Source organism: Entelurus aequoreus, linkage group LG10 (assembly GCF_033978785.1).
Source record: "Entelurus aequoreus isolate RoL-2023_Sb linkage group LG10, RoL_Eaeq_v1.1, whole genome shotgun sequence".
Taxonomy (NCBI): domain Eukaryota; kingdom Metazoa; phylum Chordata; class Actinopteri; order Syngnathiformes; family Syngnathidae; genus Entelurus; species Entelurus aequoreus.
Genome location: NC_084740.1, coordinates 67,661,283 through 67,686,585, shown reverse-complemented (window position 1 = coordinate 67,686,585; position 25,303 = coordinate 67,661,283). Strand labels below are relative to the sequence as shown.

Genomic DNA, 25,303 nt, shown 5'->3' with positions numbered 1-25,303 from the left:
GCTCCCAAATAACTCTTTAATCTTTGGGTTTTGGGGAAAGTAGCAAGTCATGTCAAGTCAAAAGGCTCAAGTCCAAGTGAAGTCACAAGTCATTGATGTTAAAGTCTAAGTCGAGTTGCAAGTCTCTTTACATTTTGTCAAGTCGAGTCCAAAGTCATCAAATTCATGACTCGAGTCTGACTCGAGTCCAAGTCATGTGACTCGAGTCCACACCTCTGCAATGAGGTGATGAAGTCATGAATGATGTCAATGATGTTGTTGTAGCCTGATGCTTATAAAGCGCAACCGTGCGGAAAGACGGGGGGAGTGACGTCACTATAAACGTCACCACTGATTGGCTGGGCGTATAGACGGACTTCCTGTATGTGGCTACAAGGCGGGAAGAAACTTGATGGCGTTTTCTAACGCGAAGAAAGAAACACATTGAAGAAGGTGAGCCGTCATCGTATGTGGAGTTACCTTATTTTGGACGGAAAGTGAATAGACAAACAATACGTGGGAAAACAACACGCATGTTTTACTTTAACTGTACATGTTCGCCACTGTTTCTTTAAACTCCTCGCACTTCCGCGTTATGGAAGACTACATTTTGGCTACTGAGGGGGGGGTGTTTAATTTATCACTAATTGTTAAAAGTTGGAAATAAAACCTCCATGCTTTTATATATTGTGTTTTTAAAGTTTATGTAAAAACAAACGACTTTATTAATCATTTGTCTGTAAAATGTTCTGCATTGTCTCCCTCTGCTGTTGGGAAAGGTGTGTTGTCTCATCCTAACTCTCCAGCCCCCGAAATAACCCGTTTTTTAAATTGTTTTATTGTCACTTGTTATCTTATAAAAGATGTATTAGATGTAGTCACGGCCTTGTTTTCCTCAACAACAAGCCAAAAAACGTATTTATTAAATGGCATTACAATTTAAAAAAAAAACAGCGCAGATGCAGAATTGCAATACAAAAATGGAAGCAATAAAAAAATAAAATAAGCAAAAATCAAGAAAACAGATATAACTAAAGAGATTTCAGATTTTTAAAAAATAATTCGTTTTTAAAAGCAAGTATTTAATGTAGGGATGTCCGATGATGGCTTTTTGCGGATATTCCGATATTGTCAAACTCTTTAATTACCGATATCAACCGATACTGATATCGATATCATCCGATATATACAGTCGTGGAATTAACACATTATTATGCCTAATTTGGACAACCAGGTATGGTGAAGATAAGGTCCTTTTTTAAAAAAAATTAATAAAATAGAATAAGATAAATACATTTAAAAAAAATTATTGAATAAAAAAGAAAGTAAAACAATATAAAAACAGTTGCATAGAAACTAGTAATTAATGAAAATGAGTAAAATTAACTGTTAAAGGTTAGTACTATTAGTGGACCAGCAGCACACACAATCATTTGTGCTTACGGACTGTATCCCTTGCAGACTGTATTGATATATATTGATATATAATGTAGGAACCAGAATATTAATAACAGAAAGAAACAACCCTTTTGTGTGAATGAGTGTAAATGGGGGAGAGAGGTTTTTTGGGTTGGTGTACTAATTGTAAGTGTATCTTGTGTTTTTTATGTTAATTTAATTTAAAAAACAAAACAAAAAAACCATACCGATAAGGAAAAAAAAACGATACCGATATTTTCCAATATTACATTTTAAAGCATTTATCGGACATCTCTAATTTAATGTAATGCACATTTTATGTATACGGAACTTTGCAAGGCTTAATTAATACAGTGCCAAATGAGAGTTATTCTTTACCAAATATATTGTCATTAGAGCAGAAGTGTGTTGACAACGATGGAAAAAAGGGTTTTAACTAAGAATAACATAGTTCCAAAATGACTCAACTTTGCTACCTAAAACATGCCATGAAACACCAAATAATGACCTGCATGTTGAGTCTGTCTCCTTTTGGATGGACAAATATTGTTTATGCTTTGAAAGTGGGCTATTGTCACCTCAGGTGGTAATGGAAGATACAAATATGTATTTTTTAGGGATGTCCGATAATGGCTTTTTTGCCGATATCCGATATTCCGATATTGTCCAACTCTTAATTACCGATACCGATATAAACCGATACTGATATATACAGTCGTGGAATCAACACATTATTATGCCTAATTTGGACAACCAGGTATGGTGAAGATAAGGTCCTTTAAAAAAAAAAAAAAATACAATAAAATAAGATAAATAAATTAAAAACATTCTCTTGAATAAAAAAGAAAGTAAAACAATATAAAAACAGTTACATAGAAACTACTAATTAATGAAAATGAGTAAAATTAACTATTAAAGGTTAGTACTATTAGTGGACCAGCAGCACGCACAATCATGTGTGCTTACGGACTGTATCCCTTGCAGACTGTATTGATATATAATGTAGGAACCAGAATACAAACCCCGTTTATAAGTGGGGGCCTTTTGAAATGCTGAGAATTTCAGTGGGATTTTTGTTGTTTTAATTGTTTTTGCTCAAAAAATCTGTGTTATGAATGAATGACTTATTTAAGGCTTCAGATACTTTAAAATCTTTTGGGGGGAAAAATGTTGCATATTTTGTGTGTTCGCCATAAAAAACAACGTTACTATGACACAAAGGGCATAAAACCAACAACAACAAAAATCTATAACAATTTATAATTGACGGATAGATCTGAAGTTGATGTACAGATTTTAGCTTTCAAAAAAAAAATTGAACAAAATAGCGAATGACTTATTCTAACACTTTATTTGAAATGTAGTGGGGTTTTTTTTGGTTTTTTAACTCACTGCTCGAAAGTACTAATGAATCAAAATCAATATTGTTATGAATTATTGACTTATATAAGTCTCATCAAATATTCCAGTCTGGAAACAATTTTGGGTGGGGGAAATATTGCATATTTAGTGTTTTTGTCATAGAACACAACATAGTAAACAATTATATTGACAGATAGATTTCAAGTTGATTTAAAGATTTAAGCGTGGAATAAAATAAAAAATAGTATAGGACTTATTTTGATGACTAAAACCCTTGACACTTGTGGGGAGCCTTGAGGTTAAATAAACATTGACGTATTGTATTGGTTTTGAAAAGGAAGTGGCAAAAGTTTGGACACTCGGATGTCAATCCTCCAACAAAGTGAGTTGTTGAGGTCGAAAGAAGGAAAGCACGGGTTAAAATGTATTTATTTTTTTTATAATATATTATATTATATTATTATATATTTTATATAATATAATATATATTATATATATTATTATATTATATTGTATATGTATATGTATGTATATGTATGTATGTATGTACATATATATTATATGTATATGTATATTATATTATATATTATTATATATATATATATATATATATATATATATATATATATATAATATATATATATAATATAATATATAATATTATATATTATATTATAATATATTTATAATTTATTTAAAATTAAAATTGAGCATCTAGTGGGGTCCTCATGAGAGGGCTGTCATGCTTGTTTCCCACCAGCAGATGGCAGCAGAGCACAGGTGAACACATGTGGCAGCTCTTCCAGTGGAGGCTTGAGGCTTGAGGAGAGGGAGAGCCAGGAGAGAGGAAAAGAGTGAAGGAGGAGAGAAAGGTTGAACAAAGTTAAGTGGAAAAAAGGCTTTCAATCAAAGCAGGAAGAGAAATGAAATGCTTCACATGGCATTGTTAGATTTTCCAATGAATTGACATTCTTATTTTTAACGATTCTTAATCGATTAAAAATGTTTAAAAAAAAATGAAAAGTTAATCCAATGTTATTTTTTTTTAAATTATTGATTTTGAATCAAGAATCGAATCGTTACCCCAGGAATCGGATCGCATCGTTAGTATCATGCTCCCAGAAAAATAGGTTTTCAAATGAATCGTGGTTCTTATTGCTAACAATTCTTAATAAATGTTTTTTAAAAATCTAAATTCGATCAAAAAAAAAAAGATTGTTTTTCTCCAAAATCTGTCCAGTCCAGCCACTTTATTAAATGTTTGGGTAGAATTTTATTCAACTAAACCAGTTTTCCATCCATCCATCTTCTTCCGCTTATCCGAGGTCGGGTCGCGGGGGCAGCAGCCTAAGCAGGGAAGCCCAGACTTCCCTCTCCCCAGCCACTTGGTCCAGCTCTTCCCAGGGGATCCCGAGGCGTTCCCAGGCCAGGCGGGAGACATAGTCTACCCAACGTGTCCTGGGTCTTCCCCGTGGCCTCCTACCGGTCGGACGTGCCCTAAACACCTCCCTAGGGAGGCGTTCGGGTGGCATCCTGACCAGCTGCCCGAACCACCTCATCTGGCTCCTCTCGCAGAGCTTCTCACCCTATCTCTAAGGGAGAGCCCCGCCACCCGGCGGAGGAAACTCATTTTGGCCGCTTGTACCCGTGATCTTGTCCTTTCGGTCATAACCCAAAGCTCATGACCATAGGTGAGGATGGGAACGTAGATCGACCGGTAAATTGCGAGCTTTGCCTTCCGTCTCAGCTCCTTCTTCACCACAACGGATCGATACAGCGTCCGCATTACTGAAGTTTTCTTTTAAGTAATATATAAGTTGATCAGAGCTGTTTATCTATTTAATGGAGGAATGTAGTTAATCATAGAACTGGCACCCAATGTTATTAAAAATATTGATTTTGAATAGAGAATCGTTTTGAATCAAGAATCTATTCTGAATTGAATTCTCATCTCAGGAATCCGAGATGGTTAGTATTAGTGGTGTCAAAAAATAGATTTTCGAATGAGTTGCGATTCTTATTTGTAACGATTCTTAATCCTTTTTTTTTTTTTTAAATTAACCCAATGTTTTTAAAAAAATATTTTGATTTTGAATCGAGAAATGTTTTGAATCAAGAATAAATTCTGAATCGAATCGTTACCCAATGAATGGGATCGAATTGTTAGTACTCTGCTCTCCAGAAAAAAAGATTTTCGAATGAATTGCGATTCTTTTTGGTAACGATTCTTAATAAATTTAAAAAAAATCTACATTTGATCTAAAAAATCTTTCCTGTCCAGCCACTTTATTAAATGTTTGGGTAGAATTTTATTAAACAAAAGCAGTTTTCTTTTAAGTAATATAGAAATTGATCAGAGCTGTTTATCTATTTCATGGAGGAATGTAGTTAATCATAGAACTGGCACTCAATGTTATTAAAAATATTGATTTTGAATAAAGAATCGTTTTGAATCCAGAATCAATTCTGAATTGAATTGTCACCTCAGTAATCCGAGATGGTTAGTATTAGTGGTGTCAAAAAATGTATTTTCGAATTAATTGGGATTCTTATTTGTAACGATTCTTATTAAAACTTTTTTTTTAAATTAACCCAATGTTTTAAAAAAAAAATTTCGATTTTGAATCGAGAAATGTTTTGAATCAAGAATCAATTCTGAATCGAAACGTTACCCAATGAATCAGATCGAATTGTTAGTACTGTGCTCCCAGAAAAATAGATTTTCGAATGAATGGCGATTATTTTTGGTAACGATTCTTAATAAATTTTTAAAAAATCTACATTTCATCTAAAAAATCTTTCCTGTCCAGCCACTTTATTAAATGTTTGGGTAGAATTTTATTAAACAAAAACAGTTTTCTTTTAAGTAATATAGAAATTGATCAGAGCTGTTTATCTATTTAATGGAGGAATGTAGTTAATCATAGAACTGGCGCCCAGTGTTATTAAAAATATTGATTTTCAATCAAGAATCGATTCTGAATCTAATTGTCACCTCAGAAATCCGATCGAATGGTTAGTATTAGGAATGTCAAAAAAATGCATTTTCGAATTAATTGCGATTCTTATCTGTAACGATTCTTAATCGATTCAAAAAAATTAAAAATCTATTAAAAATAATAAAAAAATAACCCAATGTATTTAAAAAAAAGTATTGATTTTGACTCGAAAAACGTTTTGAATCAAGAATCGATTCTGAATGGAATGTTTACCCCAGGAATCGGATTGAATGGTTAGTATTAGGCTGCCAGAAAAAAAAGATTTTTGAATGAACCGCGATTCTTATTGGTAAAGACTCTTGATCGAATAAAAATTATTACAAATCTATTTATTTATGTATTTATTTTTTGACTCCTGTGCGATTGACTCTCGGCATTACCACAATTTTTTTTATTTTTTTTTAGACATATGGACAATTGATTCCCAGCATTACCACGATAAGGACTTTTCTGACATATGCAAGATTGACTCACGATCAGAAGAAATTTTTTTGCCGTGTGTACGATTTGACGCATGTTAAATTGATGCTCAGCATTAACATGGTTAGTAGAACATTTTTGACGTATGTACGATTGACTCTTAGCATTAACACGATAAAAAATGTCTCGACGTATGAACGATTGACCCTTAGCATTAACCCGATAAAAACTTCTTCATGTATGTACGATGTACTTGTAGCATTAACACGATAAAAATGTCTCGACGCATGAATGATTGACTCTCAGCATTAACACGATAAAAATGTCTTGATGTATGTAGAATTGATTCTCAGCATTAACACAATAAAAATGTATTGACGTATGTACGATTGACTCTTAGCATTAAGACGATAAAAATGTCTTTATGTATGTATGATTGACTTTTAACATGAACACGATAAAAATGTATTGACGTATGTACAATTGATTCTCAGCATTAACACGATAAAAATGTATTGACGTATGTACGATTAACTATTAGCATTAACACGATAAAAATGTATTTTTGTATGTACGATTAAATCCTAGCATGAACATGATCAATAATGTCTTGACTTATGTACGATTTGACTCTTAGCATTAACACGATAAAAATGTCTCGACATATGTACGATTTGACTCTTATCATTAACGTGATAAAAATGTCTCGACATATGTACGATTGACTCTTAGTATTAACACGATAAAAAATGTATTGGCGTATGTACAATTTATTCTCAGCATTAACACGATAAAAGATGTATTGGCGTATGTACAATTTATTCTCAGCATTAACACGATAAAAATGTATTGACGTATGTACGATTGACTCTTAGCATTAACACGATAAAAATGTCTCGACGTATGTACGATTGACTCTTAGCATTAACACGATAAAAAATGTCTCGGCGTATGTACGATTGACTCTTAGCATTAACACGATAAAAATGTCTCGACGTATGTACGATTGACTCTTAGCATTAACACGATAAAAATGTCTCGACGTATGTACGATTGACTCTTAGCATTAACACGATAAAAATGTCTCGACGTATGTACGATTGACTCTTAGCATTAACACGATAAAAATGTCTCGATGTATGTACGATTGACTCTTAGCATTAACACGATAAAAATGTCTCGACGTATGTACGATTGACTCTTAGCATTAACACGATAAAAATGTATTGACGTATGTACAATTGATTGTCAGCATTAACACGATAAAAATGTATTGGCATATATATACGATTGAGTCTTAGCATTAACACGATAAAAAATGTCTTGACGTATGTACGATTGACTCTTAGCATTAACACAATAAAAAATGTCTTGACGTACTGTATGTACGATTGACCCTTAGCATTAACACGATAAAAATGTATTGACGTATGTACGATTGACTCTTAGCATTAACACGATAAAAAATTCTCTACGTATGTACGATTGACTCTTAGCATTAACAAGATAAAAAATGTCTCTACGTATGTACGATTGACTCTTAGCATTAACGCGATAAAAATGTATTGACGTATGTACGATTGATTGTCAGCATTAACACGATAAAAATGTATTGGCATATATATACGATTGAGTCTTAGCATTAACACGATAAAAAATGTCTTGACGTATGTACGATTGACTCTTAGCATTAACACAATAAAAATGTCTTGACGTACTGTATGTACGATTGACCCTTAGCATTAACACGATAAAAATGTATTGACGTATGTACGATTGACTCTTAGCATTAACACGATAAAAAATGTCTCGACGTATGTACGATTGACTCTTAGCATTAACACGATAAAAATGTCTCGACGTATGTACGATTGACTCTTAGCATTAACACGATAAAAATGTCTCGACGTATGTACGATTGACTCTTAGCATTAACACGATAAAAATGTCTCGATGTATGTACGATTGACTCTTAGCATTAACACGATAAAAATGTCTCGACGTATGTACGATTGACTCTTAGCATTAACACGATAAAAATGTATTGACGTATGTACAATTGACTCTTAGCATTAACACGATAAAAAATTCTCTACGTATGTACGATTGACTCTTAGCATTAACAAGATAAAAAATGTCTCTACGTATGTACGATTGACTCTTAGCATTAACGCGATAAAAATGTATTGACGTATGTACGATTGACTCTTAGCATTAACACGATAAAAATGTCTCGACGTATGTACGATTGACTCTTAGCATTAACACGATAAAAATGTCTCGACATATGTACGATTGACTCTTAGCATTAACACGATAAAAATGTCTCGACGTATGTACGATTGACTCTTAGCATTAACACGATAAAAATGTCTCGATGTATGTACGATTGACTCTTAGCATTAACACGATAAAAATGTCTCGACGTATGTACGATTGACTCTTAGCATTAACACGATAAAAATGTATTGACGTATGTACAATTGATTGTCAGCATTAACACGATAAAAATGTATTGGCATATATATACGATTGAGTCTTAGCATTAACACGATAAAAAATGTCTTGACGTATGTACGATTGACTCTTAGCATTAACACAATAAAAAATGTCTTGACGTACTGTATGTACGATTGACCCTTAGCATTAACACGATAAAAATGTATTGACGTATGTACGATTGACTCTTAGCATTAACAAGATAAAAAATGTCTCTACGTATGTACGATTGACTCTTAGCATTAACACGATAAAAATTTCTCGACGTATGTACGATGGACTCTTAGCATTAACACGATAAAAATGTCTTGACGTATGTACGATTAACTCTTAGCATTAACACGATAAAAATTTCTCGACGTATGTACGATTGACTCTTAGCATTAACACGATAAAAATGTCTTGATGTATGTACGATTGACTCTTAGCATTAACACGATAAAAATGTCTCGACGTATGTACGATTGACTCTTAGCATTAACACAATAAAAATGTATTGACGTATGTACGATTGACTCTTAGCATTAACACGATAAAAAATTCTCTACGTATGTACGATTGACTCTTAGCATTAACAAGATAAAAAATGTCTCTACGTATGCACGGTTGACTCTTAGCATTAACACGATAAAAATGTATTGACGTATGTACGATTGACTCTTAGCATTAACACGATAAAAATTTCTCTACGTATGCACGGTTGACTCTTAGCATTAACACGATAAAAATGTCTTGACGTATGTACGATTGACTCTTAGCATTAACACGATAAAAATGTATTGACATATGTACGATTGATTGTCAGCATTAACACGATAAAAAATGTCTTGACGTATGTACGATTGACTCTTAGCATTAACACGATAAAAATGTATTGACATATGTACGATTGATTGTCAGCATTAACACGATAAAAAATGTCTTGACGTATGTACGATTAACTCTTAGCATTAACACGATAAAAATTTCTCGACGTATGTACGATTGACTCTTAGCATTAACACGATAAAAATTTCTCGACGTATGTACGATTGACTCTTAGCATTAACCAATAAAAATTTCCTGACGTATGTACAATTGAGTCCTAGCATTAACATTTTCAGATATTCCGTAACGATTGACGTGAATTATTCTCAGCATTAGCACAGTAGCAATGTTTTTGACGTAGCATTGAATTTGTGACGTGGCCGTGGGGATGATTGTCTCTCCCCATTAAGAAATGTAACAAAATGGACTAACTCTCTGCATCGTTCAAATGAGAAGACGCAATGTTTCCGTGGGAGTATTCGTCTCTCAGTGTTACCATGTTTTAGAAAAAACAGTTTTGGACTCGGACTCTCAGCCTCCTCGGCATGTTTATGGCGCCTCTTTTTGCTGCTGGGGAAGTTTCACCCACAAGAAGACGAAGAATATCTTTGTCCGACATGATGCTAGTAAAGGTTATGGGATGGAGGAGGAGGAGGAGGAGGGGGGGGGGGGCAAGGAGGGAGGAGGCTGGAGGGGAGGGGGGCTGCGGGGGGAGGGAAGGAGGGAGTCGGTGTTGGAGGGTTGGCGGGGGAACAATAGAGAGCAACACCGCCAGCCTTCAGGCTCCGAGCACGGGCGAGGCGACGGAACGGGGAACGGGGAGCGGGATGGGGGCCAGCTGAAGCAGGGGTCTTTACCCGCCTGTCTCCCTTTGTCTTTCCGAGCCCTCGGCGGGATTGTCGCGTCCGAGCCTGATCCGGCATGAACCCCGCAGAAGCGGCCGAGGAGGCGCCCAGCAGCGACCCCGACACGGATGTCTTCTACAAAGCAGGTAGGAGGAGCGCAGGGGCCGGCGGGGCTTGGCGGGGCTTTGGCGGAGGACGGCCGCTCGTCCCCGGGCTGCGGTGTGCACATCAGCCCGGCGGTGTCCGCCTCCCTTTCTCCGGGCGCGTGCGCGTGTTTTGTCGGCGGGTGCGCGCGTGCACAAAGGGGACGGTAGCGATGTTTCCGAACGTGCCGTCGATGACGTTATCTCATCAGTGACGTCATCGCGACGACGTCCCAGCCGAACACGGGCCTGCGGGCGGCGCGTGCGCGCGGGTGTCTGCACGCCGCAGACACAAAGTGAGCGTGCACGTCAGCGCTGCTGTCTGCCGTCAATCGTCCGCTCGGCCATCGACTGCTCGCGTCTGCAGGAGCGCGACGTGCAGGGAGGATACGGAGGACTTTGATGGCAGATTTGAATAGGATCATCGATGCCAACACTTTAGAGTAGTCAGTGTACAACTTGTGTGGCAGTGTACACAGCGAGTCGTTTAAAGTATGAATATTCATGATTATTTTAAATATTCATGTTGATTATTTGGAGGATGATGATGATGATGATGATGATGATGACTTCTCTTGGACAGGAAATGCATCTCAACTTTTTTTTAATGAAATATTTTTGATGACATCACTGATGAAATACTACATGTTACTTCCTTCTTACCTTCCTTACTTCCTTCTTACCTTCCTTACTTCCCACTTATCTTCCCCACTTCCCACTTACCTTCCTTACTTCCCACTTACCTTCTTTACTTTCTTATTACCTTCCTCACTTCCCTCCTACCTTCCTTACTTCCCACTTATCTTCCTCACTTCCCACTTACCTTCCTTACTTCCCACTTACCTTCCTCACTTCCCTCTTACCTTCCTCACTTCCCTCTTACCTTCCTTACTTCTCACTTATCTTTCTCACTTCCCACTTACCTTCTTTACTTTCTTATTACCTTTCTCACTTCCCTCCTACCTTCCTTACTTCCCACTTATCTTCCTTACTTCCCACTTACCTTCCTTACTTCCTTCTTTACTTTCTTCTTACCTTCCTCACTTCCCTCCTACCTTCCTTACTTCCCACTTATCTTCCTCACTTCCCACTTACCTTCCTTACTTCCCACTTATCTTCCTCACTTCCCACTTACCTTCCTTACTTCCCACTTACCTTCCTCACTTCCCTCTTACCTTCCTTACTTACCTTCCTTAATTCCCACTTATCTTTCTCACTTCCAACTTACCTTCCTTACTTCCCTCTTACCTTCCTTACTTCCCACTTACCCTCCTCACTTCCCTCTTACCTTCCTTACTTCCCACTTATCTTCCTCGCTTCCCACTTACCTTCCTTACTTCCCACTTACCTTCCTCACTTCCCTCCTACCTTCCTTACTTCCCACTTCCTTATTTCCCACTTACCTTCCTTACTTTCTTCTTACCTTCCTCATTTCCCTCTTACCTTCCTCACTTCCCACTTACCTTCCTTACTTCCCACTTACCGTCCTTACTTCCTTCTTACCTTCTTTACTTTCTTCTTACCTTTCTCACTTCCCTCTTACATTCCTTACTTCCTTCTTACCTCCTGTATATCCTTCCTACCTTCCTTACTTCCTTCTTACCTTCTTCACTTCCTTCTTACCTTCCTCACTTCCTTCTTGCCTTCCTTACTGCCTTCTTACCTTCCTTACTGCCTTACTTCATTCTTACCTTCCTCACTTCTTACCCTCCTTAGTTACCTTCTTTACTTTCTTCTTACCTTCCTTACTTCCTTGTTTCTTTTCTTCCTGCTTACTCTCCTTACTTCCTTCTTTACTTTCTTCCTTCCTGCTTCATTTCTTCCTCCTTTCAGTTCTTCCTTCATTCAGCCCTTCCTCCTTCCTTGCTTCCTCCCTTCCTTCCGTCCATCCTTCCTTCCTTCTTTCAGTCCTCCTTCATCCCTTCCTTCCTTCCTTCAGTTCGTCCTTCAGTCTTTCCTTCCTTACTTCCTAATGAGTTCCTTCCTTTCTTCTGTCCTTCTTTTGTTCTTCTTTCCTTACGTCCTCTTTTCTTTTATTCCCTCCTTCTTTCCTTCCTTTCTTCATCCCTTCCTTGCGTCCTTCCTTTATTTATTTCTTTAGGTCTGTCCTTTCTCCGTTCAACCCTCCCTTGCTTCCTTCCTTGCTTCCTTCCTTCCTTCCTTCCTTGCCTTCCTTTCATCTTCAAGTCTTTCCTTCCTTCCTTGCCTCCTTCCCCTCCATCCATCCATCCTTCCTTCCTTCATGTTAAAAATATGAATCACGTTTGAAAATGTCCAACTCCACGTTGTGTCAGTGAACCACTGCTCCACAGTGTCGGCAGCACTCGTGCGCGCTGACATCAGCTGTCATGTGTTGTCACAAGGCAGCAGCTGGGCAAGCTGCACACTGGCTACTCTAAAGCGATGATATGTTTGCTGAAGGAAGAAGGTCCTAAACGAGGTGCAGGTGATGCCATGAATTCATGTGAGGCACGGGGCCAAGTTGCCATGGCAACGTGATGTGATGTGATCAAGTTAAAAGCCCGGCCGTGCGAAAGGATGAAGATTTATTTACATCCGACCACTGAAGAGCGTTTCCATTTTAGCTCCAAACTAAACTTTATTGTTGATGAAAACTTAATTGTTGATGAAAACTTAATTGTTGATGAAAACTTAATTGTTGATGAAAACTTAATTGTTGATGAAAACTTAATTGTTGATGAAAACGTTCTTTGTTGATGAAAACTTTATTGTTGCTGCAGTGTAGACACACGACCAAATTAGCGCAGCTGCTTTGTTTGCAGCCGGCCACAGTTGGATGGATTAAACACATTATAATGGGACTGTCTGTAGATCCCAGCTTGGCACTGTCCCCCTCTGCTTGCTCGTACACACCTGGTCTGCCAGAGAATAAGAAGACACAGCAGGAGGGGTCGGTGTTGCCAGCTTAAGACTTTGTTGTCACATTTAGCGAGTATTTGCTCTTCTCCAATCGGAAATGCCACGACGGACAAATCTAGCATCTTTTGTAGACATCACGTATCGCTCTTCTGAATAGGCCCCGCCCCCATCCAGAAGCAATCGCAGGCGGCTTAAGAAACAAAAAGAAGCGGGCGGTTTTTGTTAACCGTTTGTCTCTTCAACAGTGTCCATAAAAGTATGTTAACATTATATTTATGTTTACATCATATTTATGTTTACATCATAGTTATGTTTACATTATATTAATGTTAACATTATATTTATGTTTATATTAATATTTACAATATTATGTATATTTACATTATACTTATGTTTACATTATATTAATGGTAACATATTTATGTTTACATTATAGTAATGTTAACATTATATTTATGTATACATTATATTGTTTATATTCATATTTACATTATATTTATGTTTACATTATATTAATGTTTACATTATATTTACATACTTATGTTTAAATTACATTAATGTTTACATTATGTTTACATTATATTAATGTTTACATTATAACAATGTGTACATTATATTTATGTTTATATTATACTTAAGTTTTATTTATGTTTACATACTTATGTTTGCATTATGGTTATGTTTACATACTTATGTTCACATTATTTTTGTGTTTACATACTTATGTTTACATTATATTTATGTTTACATATGTATGTTTACATCATATGTATGTTTACATTATATTTATGCTTACATTATACTTATGTTTACATTATATGTATGTTTACATACTTATGTTTACATCATATTTATGTTTACATTATATTTATGTTTACATTATACTTATGTTTACATACTTATGTTTACATTATATGTATGTTTACATACTTATGTTTACATCATATTTATGTTTACATTATATTTATGTTTACATTAATATTTACATTATATTTATGTTTACATTATACTTATGTTTACATACTTATGTTTACATTATATGTATGTTTACATACTTATGTTTACATTATATTTATGTTTACATTATATTTATGTTTATATTAATATTTACATTATATTTATGTTTACATTATACTTTTGTTTACATTGTACCTATGTTTACATTATATTAATGTTTACATTATATTTACATACTTATGTTTACATTACATTAATGTTTACATTATGTTTACATACTTATGTTTACATACTTATGTTTACATTATATTAATGTTAACATTATATTCATGTTTATATTAATATTTACAATGTTATGTATATTTACATTATACTTATGTTTACATTATATTAATGGTAACATATTTATTTTTACATTATAGTAATGTTAACATTATATTTATGTATACATTATATTGTTTATATTAATATTTACATTATATTTATGTTTACATACTTATGTTTACATTATATTAATGTTTACATTATATTTAAATACTTATGTTTAAATTACATTAATGTTTACATTATGTTTACATTATATTAATGTTTACATTATAACAATGTGTACATTATATTTATGTTTACATTATACTTAAGTTTACATTATATTTATGTTTACATACTTATGTTTACATTATATTTATGTTTACATACTTATGTTTGCATTATGTTTATGTTTACATACTTATGTTCACATTATATGTGTTTACATACATATGTTAACATTATATTTATGTTTACATATGTATGTTTACATCATATGTATGTTTACATTATATTTATGTTTACATTATACTTATGTTTACATTATATGTATGTTTACATCATATTTATGTTTACATTATATTTATGTTTACATTATACTTATGTTTACATACTTGTGTTTACATTATATGTATGTTTACATACTTATGTTTACATTATATTTATGTTTACATTATATTTATGTTTGTATTAATATTTACATTATATTTATGTTTACATTATACTTTTGTCTACATTATACCTATGTTTACATTATATTAATGTTTACATTATATTTACATTCTTATGTTTACATTACATTAATGTTTACATTATGTTTACATACTTATGTTTACATTATATTAATGTTTACATTATATTTATGTTTACATTATAACAATGTGTACATTATATTTGTTTACATTATACTTAAGTTTACATTATATTTATGTTTACATACTTATGTTTGCATTATATTTATGTTTACATACTTATGTTTACATTATATGTATGTTTACATTATATTTATGTTTACATTATATGTATGTTTACACACTTATGTTTACATCATATTTATGTTTACATTATATTCATGTTTACATTATATTATTGTTTACATTTCCCCCTGCTGTGGACTTCCATTTTCACAATAAAAGCCTCCGTCGTGCACAAAGGCAAATGTCCACTGCAGAGGACATGTCACCAGTCCAAGCAGTCAATAGCCACTTATGTAACACAAGTATTGATCTGCGGCGTATTGATCAGCAGAAACTCCACGTAGGCGATATAATTCAAAAGGGTTTCAAGCGGCGCGATGACGTCATATCGTCTCGACAATAATCGTCAGAGAAGATTGACAGACATTACTAGCCGAGCGGCGAGCGAAATCCAACACCCGCAGGTTCAAACGCCGGCAGGCCCACAGAGGAGGATGCCAAACATGAGAGGAGTTCAGCGTCTTCAAAGTTGTTGGCGCTATGGGACACAAACTGAGGGGGCAGCTGCACGTGCACACTTGAAGCTGCTATTTGTGGAAACGTGATCGCCATCAACGTGCAATCATCTCCTTCATCCCAGTCCTCACGTGCTTATTCAGCCTCATTTGCATAATATCAGCGCACGTGGTGCACACCTTTTTGAACTGTCCATTTTTATTCAAGTACTTTTTGTTTTGATCACGCCAGTAGTAACAATACAGATACCAAGAACAGCCGCTGATATCAGGGACGTGTACCGTTCACATTTGAACCGATACGGTACCGATTCCCACTACACAGAGTACAACGTAAACAGAGAGAAGTATTTCCTGCAGGTTGAGTGCCAGGAAGTTACAGCTGTGCTCTAAAGGGTGAGCTAAGGTGGTGTGATACCCATACTCAACGGCACCAATTTTCGGTACTTTTGTGTGTGTTTATTAATGCTAACTGTTAATTATTGTTAACATTTTATTTGTTATGTACAATCGTGAGATACCGTTGTTGAGTGTCTGTGCTGTCTAGAGCTCGGCATACCAGTAGGTGGCAGCAGGTAGCTAATTGATTTGTAGATGTAGGGAACATGGTTTGTCCTGATCACAATATGCGGGAGGCAGGACGCAGGTAAAAAGGTATCTAATCCGTAAACCAAAAATAAACAAAAGGCAAGTGCCGCTAAGAAAAGGCATTGAAGCTTAGGGATGGCTATGCTAAACGAAGCTAAAATTGAACTGGCTGCAAAGTAAACAAAAGCATAATGCTGGAGGACAGCAAAGACCTACAGCGTGTGGAGCAGACGGCGTCCACAAAGTACATCCGTACATGACAATCAACACCAAAGTAGGAGCGCAAGACAAGAACTAAAACACGACACACAGGAAAACAGAAACAAAGTCAAAATAAGTCAGGGCGTGATGTGACAGGTCGTGACCTACTTTGAGACAAGAGCTATAGTGATGCATGTTTGGTTATGGTTTGAATTTGTTTCCAACAATTGCGACAACGAAAGGTTGAAAAACGCTGGTGTAGATGGTATGTTTTCCAACTTTTTTTAATGAGGCTGAATGTGTAATGTTGCGCCCTACAAAGTGTTTGTACTGTAAGTGTTGTACTTATTGCACAGCAGCTGTTTGATTGTAACACTCGTCTTAGTTGTAGTTTTCCATACCAAATTTGGAGGTGTTGAAAACGCCATGTAAAATCGCCAATGGTAATCAGTAGCATGTCAATGGCAAATCCAATGTAAATTAGCATCGAGCTCGCGCACTTTGGAAGAGTGGAGACTCACTTTACGTCCGAGTGTTTTCTACCAAGCATCCTTGCTTTGTTGGTGCTGAAAATGGCAGCATTAGTAACAGGTAGTTTGGCTGGGTACGCTCTCAGTGCTGCTGGAGTGATTGTTTGGTTTGCAACTGGATGTGACGTCCCGTGCAACAAAGGTATCGAAATATGGCACCTTTTGATTTTTGTGAATCGACACCAGGTCGTACCGACATAATTCGATCCGAGCTTATGAAAGTACGTACCCCTAGTTTAGATGTCCCACTCTGTTTTGCAGTCCTTGAACGCATCACAGCAAAGCGAAAGTTGAACGCACATATCATTTTCTAACTTTATCGTTATCAGCCTTTAAATCGTGTTCAATGCCAATATTGATTCGTTACAATATCATCAGGAATCATACATATTTGTATTTTATTTTGCACTGTGGAATGTTAAACGAAAAAAGGTTTGATCAAGTGAAATGAGTCAAACCGAGAACCCATTTATTAATAACTGATTGAAATGGACTTATGTTGCCTTTAAGTTGAAGTGGAGTGGTAAATGTTTTTTGGGTGACACCTAGTGGCCACCAAAATTCCTGAAGTCAAGTCATGAGACAGTAAGTTGAATGATGCGAACACATTTGTTACTGGATACTTCCTAATATGCGTCTCCCTTTTAGACTTTGTATGTGTACGTAATATGTAACTATAATTATTTGATACTTCTTTGTATTGACAAATGTGCAATATTGTTCAATGATTATGTGTATAGCTTGTGTGCTATTGTGTGCTTAGCTGTTGTGTAGCTGCAAGCTTCTAATAGCCTATAGCCTAGCATGTTTACCTTTTGTAAATTACTTTAGTAAAATAGGAGATTTATTGTGTGTTTTTGGAGGACATTTACATGTTAACTGGCTGTCCAGCTTCCACAAGTAAACACACTGCAGGACTGCTTGTATCGCACATGATATCGCACACAATTAAACACGTTGCAGGACTGTTTGTATCGCACATGATATCGCACACAATTAAACACGCTGCAGGACTGTTTGTATCGCACATGATATCGCACACAATTAAACACGTTGCAGGACTGTTTGTATCGCACATGATATCGCACACAATTAAACACGCTGCAGGACTGTTTGTATCGCACATGATATCGCACACAAGTAAACACACTGCAGGACTGCTTGTATCGCACATGATATCGCACACAATTAAACACGTTGCAGGACTGTTTGTATCGCACATGATATCGCACACAATTAAACACGCTGCAGGACTGTTTGTATCGCACATGATATCGCACACAAGTAAACACATTGCAGGACTGTTTGTATCGCACATGATATCGCACACAATTAAACACACTGCAGGACTGTTTGTATCGCACATGATATCGCACACAAGTAAACACGTTGCAGGACTGTTTGTATCGCACATGATATCGCACACAATTAAACACGCTGCAGGACTGCTTGTATCGCACATGATATCGCACACAATTAAACACGTTGCAGGACTGTTTGTATCGCACATGATATCGCACACAATTAAACACGCTGCAGGACTGTTTGTATCGCACATTATATTGCACACAAGTAAACACACTGCAGGACTGCTTGTATCGCACATGATATCGCACACAATTAAACACGTTGCAGGACTGTTTGTATCGCACATGATATCGCACACAATTAAACACGCTGCAGGACTGTTTGTATCGCACAGGATATCGCACACAAGTAAACACACTGCAGGGCTGCTTGTATCGCACATGATATCACACATGCTGCAGGACTGTTTGTATCGCACATGGTATCGCTCACAAGTATACACACTGCGTATGTTAGACAAGAATGCGTATGATTTTTTTTGTGTATGCATTCTAACTCGTAAAATACGGCAAGTAAGAGGTGGCTAACAATGGGAGTACTAATCCGCCTTCAAAAAAACCATCCAAAAAGCGCCAACAACACCCCATTTACATGTCGTGACCTGAATATTAACAAGTATTAGCGGTATTGTTTTTTTTTAGGCGCTAACCCCGAGGAACTACTTTTAGCGGTGCTCTGATCACAGAGCGCTGACTGTACTGTCGGATCAAAACGTGTGTTTGTTTCTTGTGCAACAATATATCGACTCTTTATTGGTCAAGCTCACAATTGTCCACTTCCTGTCCCTGTCTACGGCGCTAAGCCTTCTGGGTAATGTAGTTTATAAACATGCACTACCTAGTTGACATGTGTTTATGTATTTATTTCACATGCATGTATCCAGGGTGAGACAATTAAAACATATTTTCATTTGCAATGCTGACCTGGCAAAGGGGCAGCGTTTGCGTGTTAGAGATGTTGAAGTGTGATGATAACAGAAATGAGCGCTATGGATCACTCTCGACAGTTCACAAAATGTTTACGTTGTAGTGGGTGTGTGTATGCAAATGTGCGTGTATGCAAATGAGTGTGTGTATGCAAAATGTGTGTATGCAAATGCAAGGGTATCAAATGTGTGTGTATGCAAATGTGTGTGTGTATTCAAATGTCTGTAGGGCTATGCAAATGTGTGTGCGTGTATGTGCAAATGTGTGTATGTGCTAATGTGTGTGTTTATGCAACTGTGTGTATACAAGTGTATGTATGTGCAAATGTGTGTGTGTGTGTGTGTGCGTGTGTGTGTGAGTGTGTGTAAGAGACAATAGTGTATTGTCCTGGCATTTAAAGACCCTGAAACCAAACATGGTCTTGCCCTCCTCATGAGTGTTTGTTTTAGCCCGACACTTCCAGTGACATTGACCTGCCACAGGAAGTGCTTCTGTGTGTGTGTGTGTGTGTGTGTGTGTGTGTGTGTGTGTGTGTGTGTGTGTGTGTGTGTGTGTGTGTGTGTGTGTGTGTGTGTGTGTGTGTGTGTGTGTGTGTGTGTGCGTGTGTGTGTGTGTGTGTGTGTTGGTATAAGATGAAAAGAGACATTAGAGGGCTGAGTGAGCAGTAATCCGTTGATTGAAACACATAAAGAACGTTGATTTCCTGCATGTGAAGCAGACGGGGGGAGGGGGTGTAATGATGCAATTTATTTAGGGGCGGGTGTGTGTGTGTGTGGTGGTGGGGGATAGAGGGGTGGGGGGGCTGGGTCATATAAATAAATAAATAAATGATAAATGGGTTATCCTTGTATAGCGCTTTTCTACCTTCAAGGTACTCAAAGCGCTTTGACAGTATTTCCACATTCATCCATTCACACACACACTGATGGAGGGAGCTGCCATGCAAGGCGCTATCCAACAGCCATCAGGAGCAAGGGTGAAGTGTCTTGCCCAAGGACACAACGGACATGACTAGGATGGTAGAAGGTGGGGATTGAACCCCAGTAACCAGCAACCCTCCGATTGCTGGCACGGCCACTCTACCAACTTCGCCACGCCGTCCCCAGCTAATCTCCCCAACCTGTGACGTCATTTCAATCAAGTTCAGTGTTTCACACCGCCACAAACACATAAGGTCTCTTACTACTAAACATATTCTATTATTGTTATTATTATTATTATTATTATTATATTATTACTATTATTATTATTATTATTATTGTTATTATTACTATTATTATGATTATTATTACTTTTATTATTATTATTACTATTGGTATTATCACTGCTAATATTATTGTTATTATTATTATTATTATTACTATCATTATTGTTATTGCTGCTATTATTATTATTATTATTGTTATTATTACTATTATTATGATTATTATTACTTGTATTATTATTATTACTATTGGTATTATTACTGCTAATATTATTGTTATTATTATTATTATTATTACTATCATTATTGTTATTGCTGCTATTATTATTATTATTATTGTTATGATTATTATTACTTTTATTATTATTATTACTATTGGTATTATCACTGCTAATATTGTTGTTATTATTATTATTATCACTATCATTATTATTATTGCTGCTATTATTATTATTGTTATTACTATTGTTTTTATGATTATTACAAATATTATTGCTATTAATATAGGTTCTTATTAATAATTAATATTTTTTTACAATTATTATTATTGTTATTATTATTACATGTCGTGACCTGAATATTAACAAGTATTAGCGGTATTGTTTTTTTTAGGCGCTAACCCCGAGGAACTACTTTTAGCGGTGCTCTGATCACAGAGCACCGCGGTATAGCTCGGTTGGTAGAGCGGCCGTGCCAGCAACTTGAGGGTTACAGGTTCGATCCCCGCTTCCGCCATCCTAGTCACTGCCGTTGTGTCCTTGGGCAAGACACTTTACCCACCTGCTCCCAGTGCCACCCACACTGGTTTGAATGTAACTTAGATATTGGGTTTCACTATGTAAAGCGCTTTGAGTCACTTGAGAAAAAGCGCTATATAAATGTAATTCACTTCACTTCACTATTGTTGTTATTATTGCTATTCTTATTATTATTACTGCTATTTTTATTGCTGTTATTATTATTATTGATATTATTATAATTATTATTATTGTTGCTATTATTATTATTATTATATTATTGTTGTTGTTAATGATTACAGACATTTGTGATTAAGGGGTACATAAGTAAACTTTGATAGTAATAATAATTATAACATCAATAATAATAATAGTAATATTGATAATAGTAATAATGATAATAATAATATTAGTAGAATTGATAATAATAGTAATAATACTAATAGTAAAATAACAATATAAACAATGATAATAGGGCAGCACGGTGGAACGAGGGTTAGTGCATGTGCCTCACAATACGAAGGTCCTGAGTAGTCCTGGGTTCGATTCTGCGCTCGGGATCTTTCTGTGTGGAGTTTGCCTGTTCTCCCCGTGACTGCGTGGGTTCCCTCCGGGTACTCCGGCTTCCTCCCACCTCCAAAGACATGCACCTGGGGATAGGTTGATTGGCAGCTCTAAATTGGCCCTAGTGTGTGAATGTTGTCTGTCTATCTGTGTTGGCCCTGTGATGAGGTGGCGACTTGTCCAGGGTGTACCCCGCCTTCCGCCCGAATGCAGCAGAGATAGGCTCCAGTACCCCCTGCCACCCCAAAAGGGACAAGCGGTAGAAAATGGATGGATGGATGGACAATGATAATAATAATATTATTATATAATTATTTTTATTATATTTATTGTTAATATCATTTTTGTAGTATTGTAATTATTATTATTATTATTATAGTTATTGGTCCTGTCATTATTACTATTATTATTAGTAGTATTATATCACACCTGGTCCTGGTCTGGCAGAGAATAAGAAGATGAGCAAGAGGGATCAGTGTTGCCAGCTATCAAGGCAGAAAGGAAATGTCAACACAAGTGTGGAAAAAACTCAAACAATGTCAACAAAATATACAAATCACATTGAACACTTAGCAATAAGCTCTTCAAATGAAAGAATATGTAAGAAATGCTTAATAAAGTGTGAAAATGTAAACATAGAGAAACCTGAGAAGAACAACTTTCTGCAGGTTTAGTGCCAGGAAGTTACAGTTGTGCTCTAAAGGGTAAGCACGGCTAAAGTGCTGTGACTATGGTTCCTTTTTAAAAAATCCACAAAAGTGCCCTACTGTCCTCTTTTATCCACAATTTCTTCATGTTGACTTTCTCTTCTCCCTCCATGCAAAGAATCAACCCCCAGACAACCAAACGTGATAGTTGATTGGCTGTCAGCGTGTCACTCTCAGTGATCACTTCCTGTGTTGCTCGGTGACCAGAGAGCGAGTGCCTTGCTTTGCAACCTCCGGTTTCTTCCGACCAAGATTTAAAAAAAAAAGTTTTATCGAACACATCTTGTATTGATATGATTACGTGTCTATCGTGATATATATTGATATCAGGTTAATTGCCCAGCCCTAATAAGAAAGTACATTTTATAAAATGAATCAAAATGAATCATTTCCAACACCTGTTTTATTATTTTTGTTGTCTACGGAGGATATTTTTAAATGTTTTTCAGACATGAAAGGCTCTTTGATGGCCACAGCTTGACGCTGGAACAGACCGTCTCTCAAATCCTGCAGTCGTGTTTTTGTTGTGTGTGTGATTGAAAAAACTTTATCATAAATCGTAAAAACACAAAAAACACGCCATAATAATAAGTTATATTATTGTTATTCTTCCTCTTTGTTTTTTTATTTCCTACCTTTTTCTTTTGGATTGACCCAATCACTTCCTGTCACGTGATCAGCTGCAGGCGGGCCGCCGCCCTGCTTTTTATCATACCACTGTGTGTGTGTGTGTGTGTGTGTGTGTGTGTGTGTGTGTGTGTGTGTGTGTGTGTGTGTGTGTGTGTGTGTCACAAACAATGCCGTGGTGCTGAGGAGAGAAGCGGGGAACCCCTCCATTTCTTTGTCTCCCATGCACACACACACACGCACACACACACGTGTGTGTGTGTGTGTGTGTGTGTGTGTGTGTGTGTGTGTGTGTGTGTGTGTGTGTGATGAGCAGAGAGAAGTGCTTCTGATGTGGATGATCTCTTATTACCCACCAGGGGGACCAGTGAGTGTTAAATAAATACAAAAAGGATTTCCTCTTCTTCATCTTCATCCCTTTTGTCTCCTCGCCTAAAAGCTTCCTTCTCTCCGCACTCATGCAGCCATATGGTGTGTGCGTGCGTGTGTGTGTGTGTGCGTGTGTGCGTGCGTGCGTGTGTGTGTGTGTTTTTTCAGTGTAATCCATCACAAAGAAATCTGCTGTGTGTGTTTGACTTGCTAGTTAGCGCTGCTAGCTAATAGAGCTTGATGTTATTAACTGTTGGGAGCAGGTGTGTGTGTGTGTGTGTGTCTGTGTGTTTGTCGCATTACCATACATGCACACACACACACGTACACACACACACAAATACATGTATATATATGTGCAAAACCCCAAAAAAGTGAAGTTGGCATGTTGTGTAAATGGTAAATAAAAACAGAATACAATGATTTGCAAATCCTTTTCAACTTATATTCAATTGAATAGACTGCAAAGACAAGATATTTAATGTTCCAACTGAGAAACTTCATTTTTTTTTGCAAATAATCATTAACTTAGAATTTAATGGCAGCAACACATTGCAAAAAAGTTGTCACAGGGGCATGTTCACCACTGTGTTACATGGCCTTTCCTTTTAACAACCCTCAGTAAACATTTGGGAACTGAGGAGACACATTTTTTAATCTTCTCAGGTGGAATTATTTCCCAATCTTGCTTGATGTACAGCTTAAGTTGTTCAACAGTCCGGGGGTCTCCGTTGTGGTATTTTAGGCTTCATAATGCGCCACACATGTTCAATGGGAGACAGGTCTGGACTACATGCAGGCCAGTCTAGTACTCACACTCTTTTACTATGAAGCCATGCTGTTGTAACACATGGTTTGGCATTGTCTTGCTGAAATAAGCAGGGGCGTCCATGATAACGTTGTTTGGATAACAACATATGTTGCTCCAAAACCTGTATGTACCTTTCAGCATTAATGGTGCCTTCACAGATGTGTAAGTTACCCATGTCTTGGGCACTAATACACCCCCATACCATCACACATGCTGGCTTTTCAACTTTGCGCCTATAACAATCCGGATGGTTCTTTTCCTCTTTGGTCCAGAGGACACGACGTCCACAGTTTCCAAAAACAATTTAAAATATGTGGACTCGTCAAACCACAGAACACTTTTCCAATTTTCATCAGTCCATCTTAGATGAGCTCGGGCCCAGCGAAGCCGGCGGCGTTTCTGGGTGTTGTTGATAATTGGCTTTGGCTTTGCATAGGAGAGTTTTAACTTGCACTTACAGATGTAACGACCAACTGTAGTTACCGACAGTGGTTTTCTGAAGTGTTCCTGAGGCCATGTGGTGATATCCTTTACACACTGATGTCGCTTTTTGATGCAGTACCGCCTGAGGGATCGAAGGTCACGGGCATTCAATGTTGGTTTTCAGCCTTGCCACTTACGTG

General features: G+C 36.6%; 1 protein-coding gene across 1 annotated transcript in view; it reads left to right on the top strand.

Moving 5' to 3' along the window:
• The first annotated feature begins 257 nt into the window (after nucleotides 1–257).
• Nucleotides 258–25,303, top strand: part of kalrna (kalirin RhoGEF kinase a) — a 282,218-nt gene continuing 257,172 nt past the window's right edge. The window contains exons 1-3 of the mRNA XM_062061506.1: nucleotides 258–432; nucleotides 3,524–3,642; nucleotides 10,370–10,476. Coding sequence (XP_061917490.1) covers nucleotides 10,407–10,476 — 70 coding nt within the window. The 5' untranslated portion in view covers nucleotides 258–432; nucleotides 3,524–3,642; nucleotides 10,370–10,406. The remainder of the gene's footprint in view (nucleotides 433–3,523; nucleotides 3,643–10,369; nucleotides 10,477–25,303) is intronic.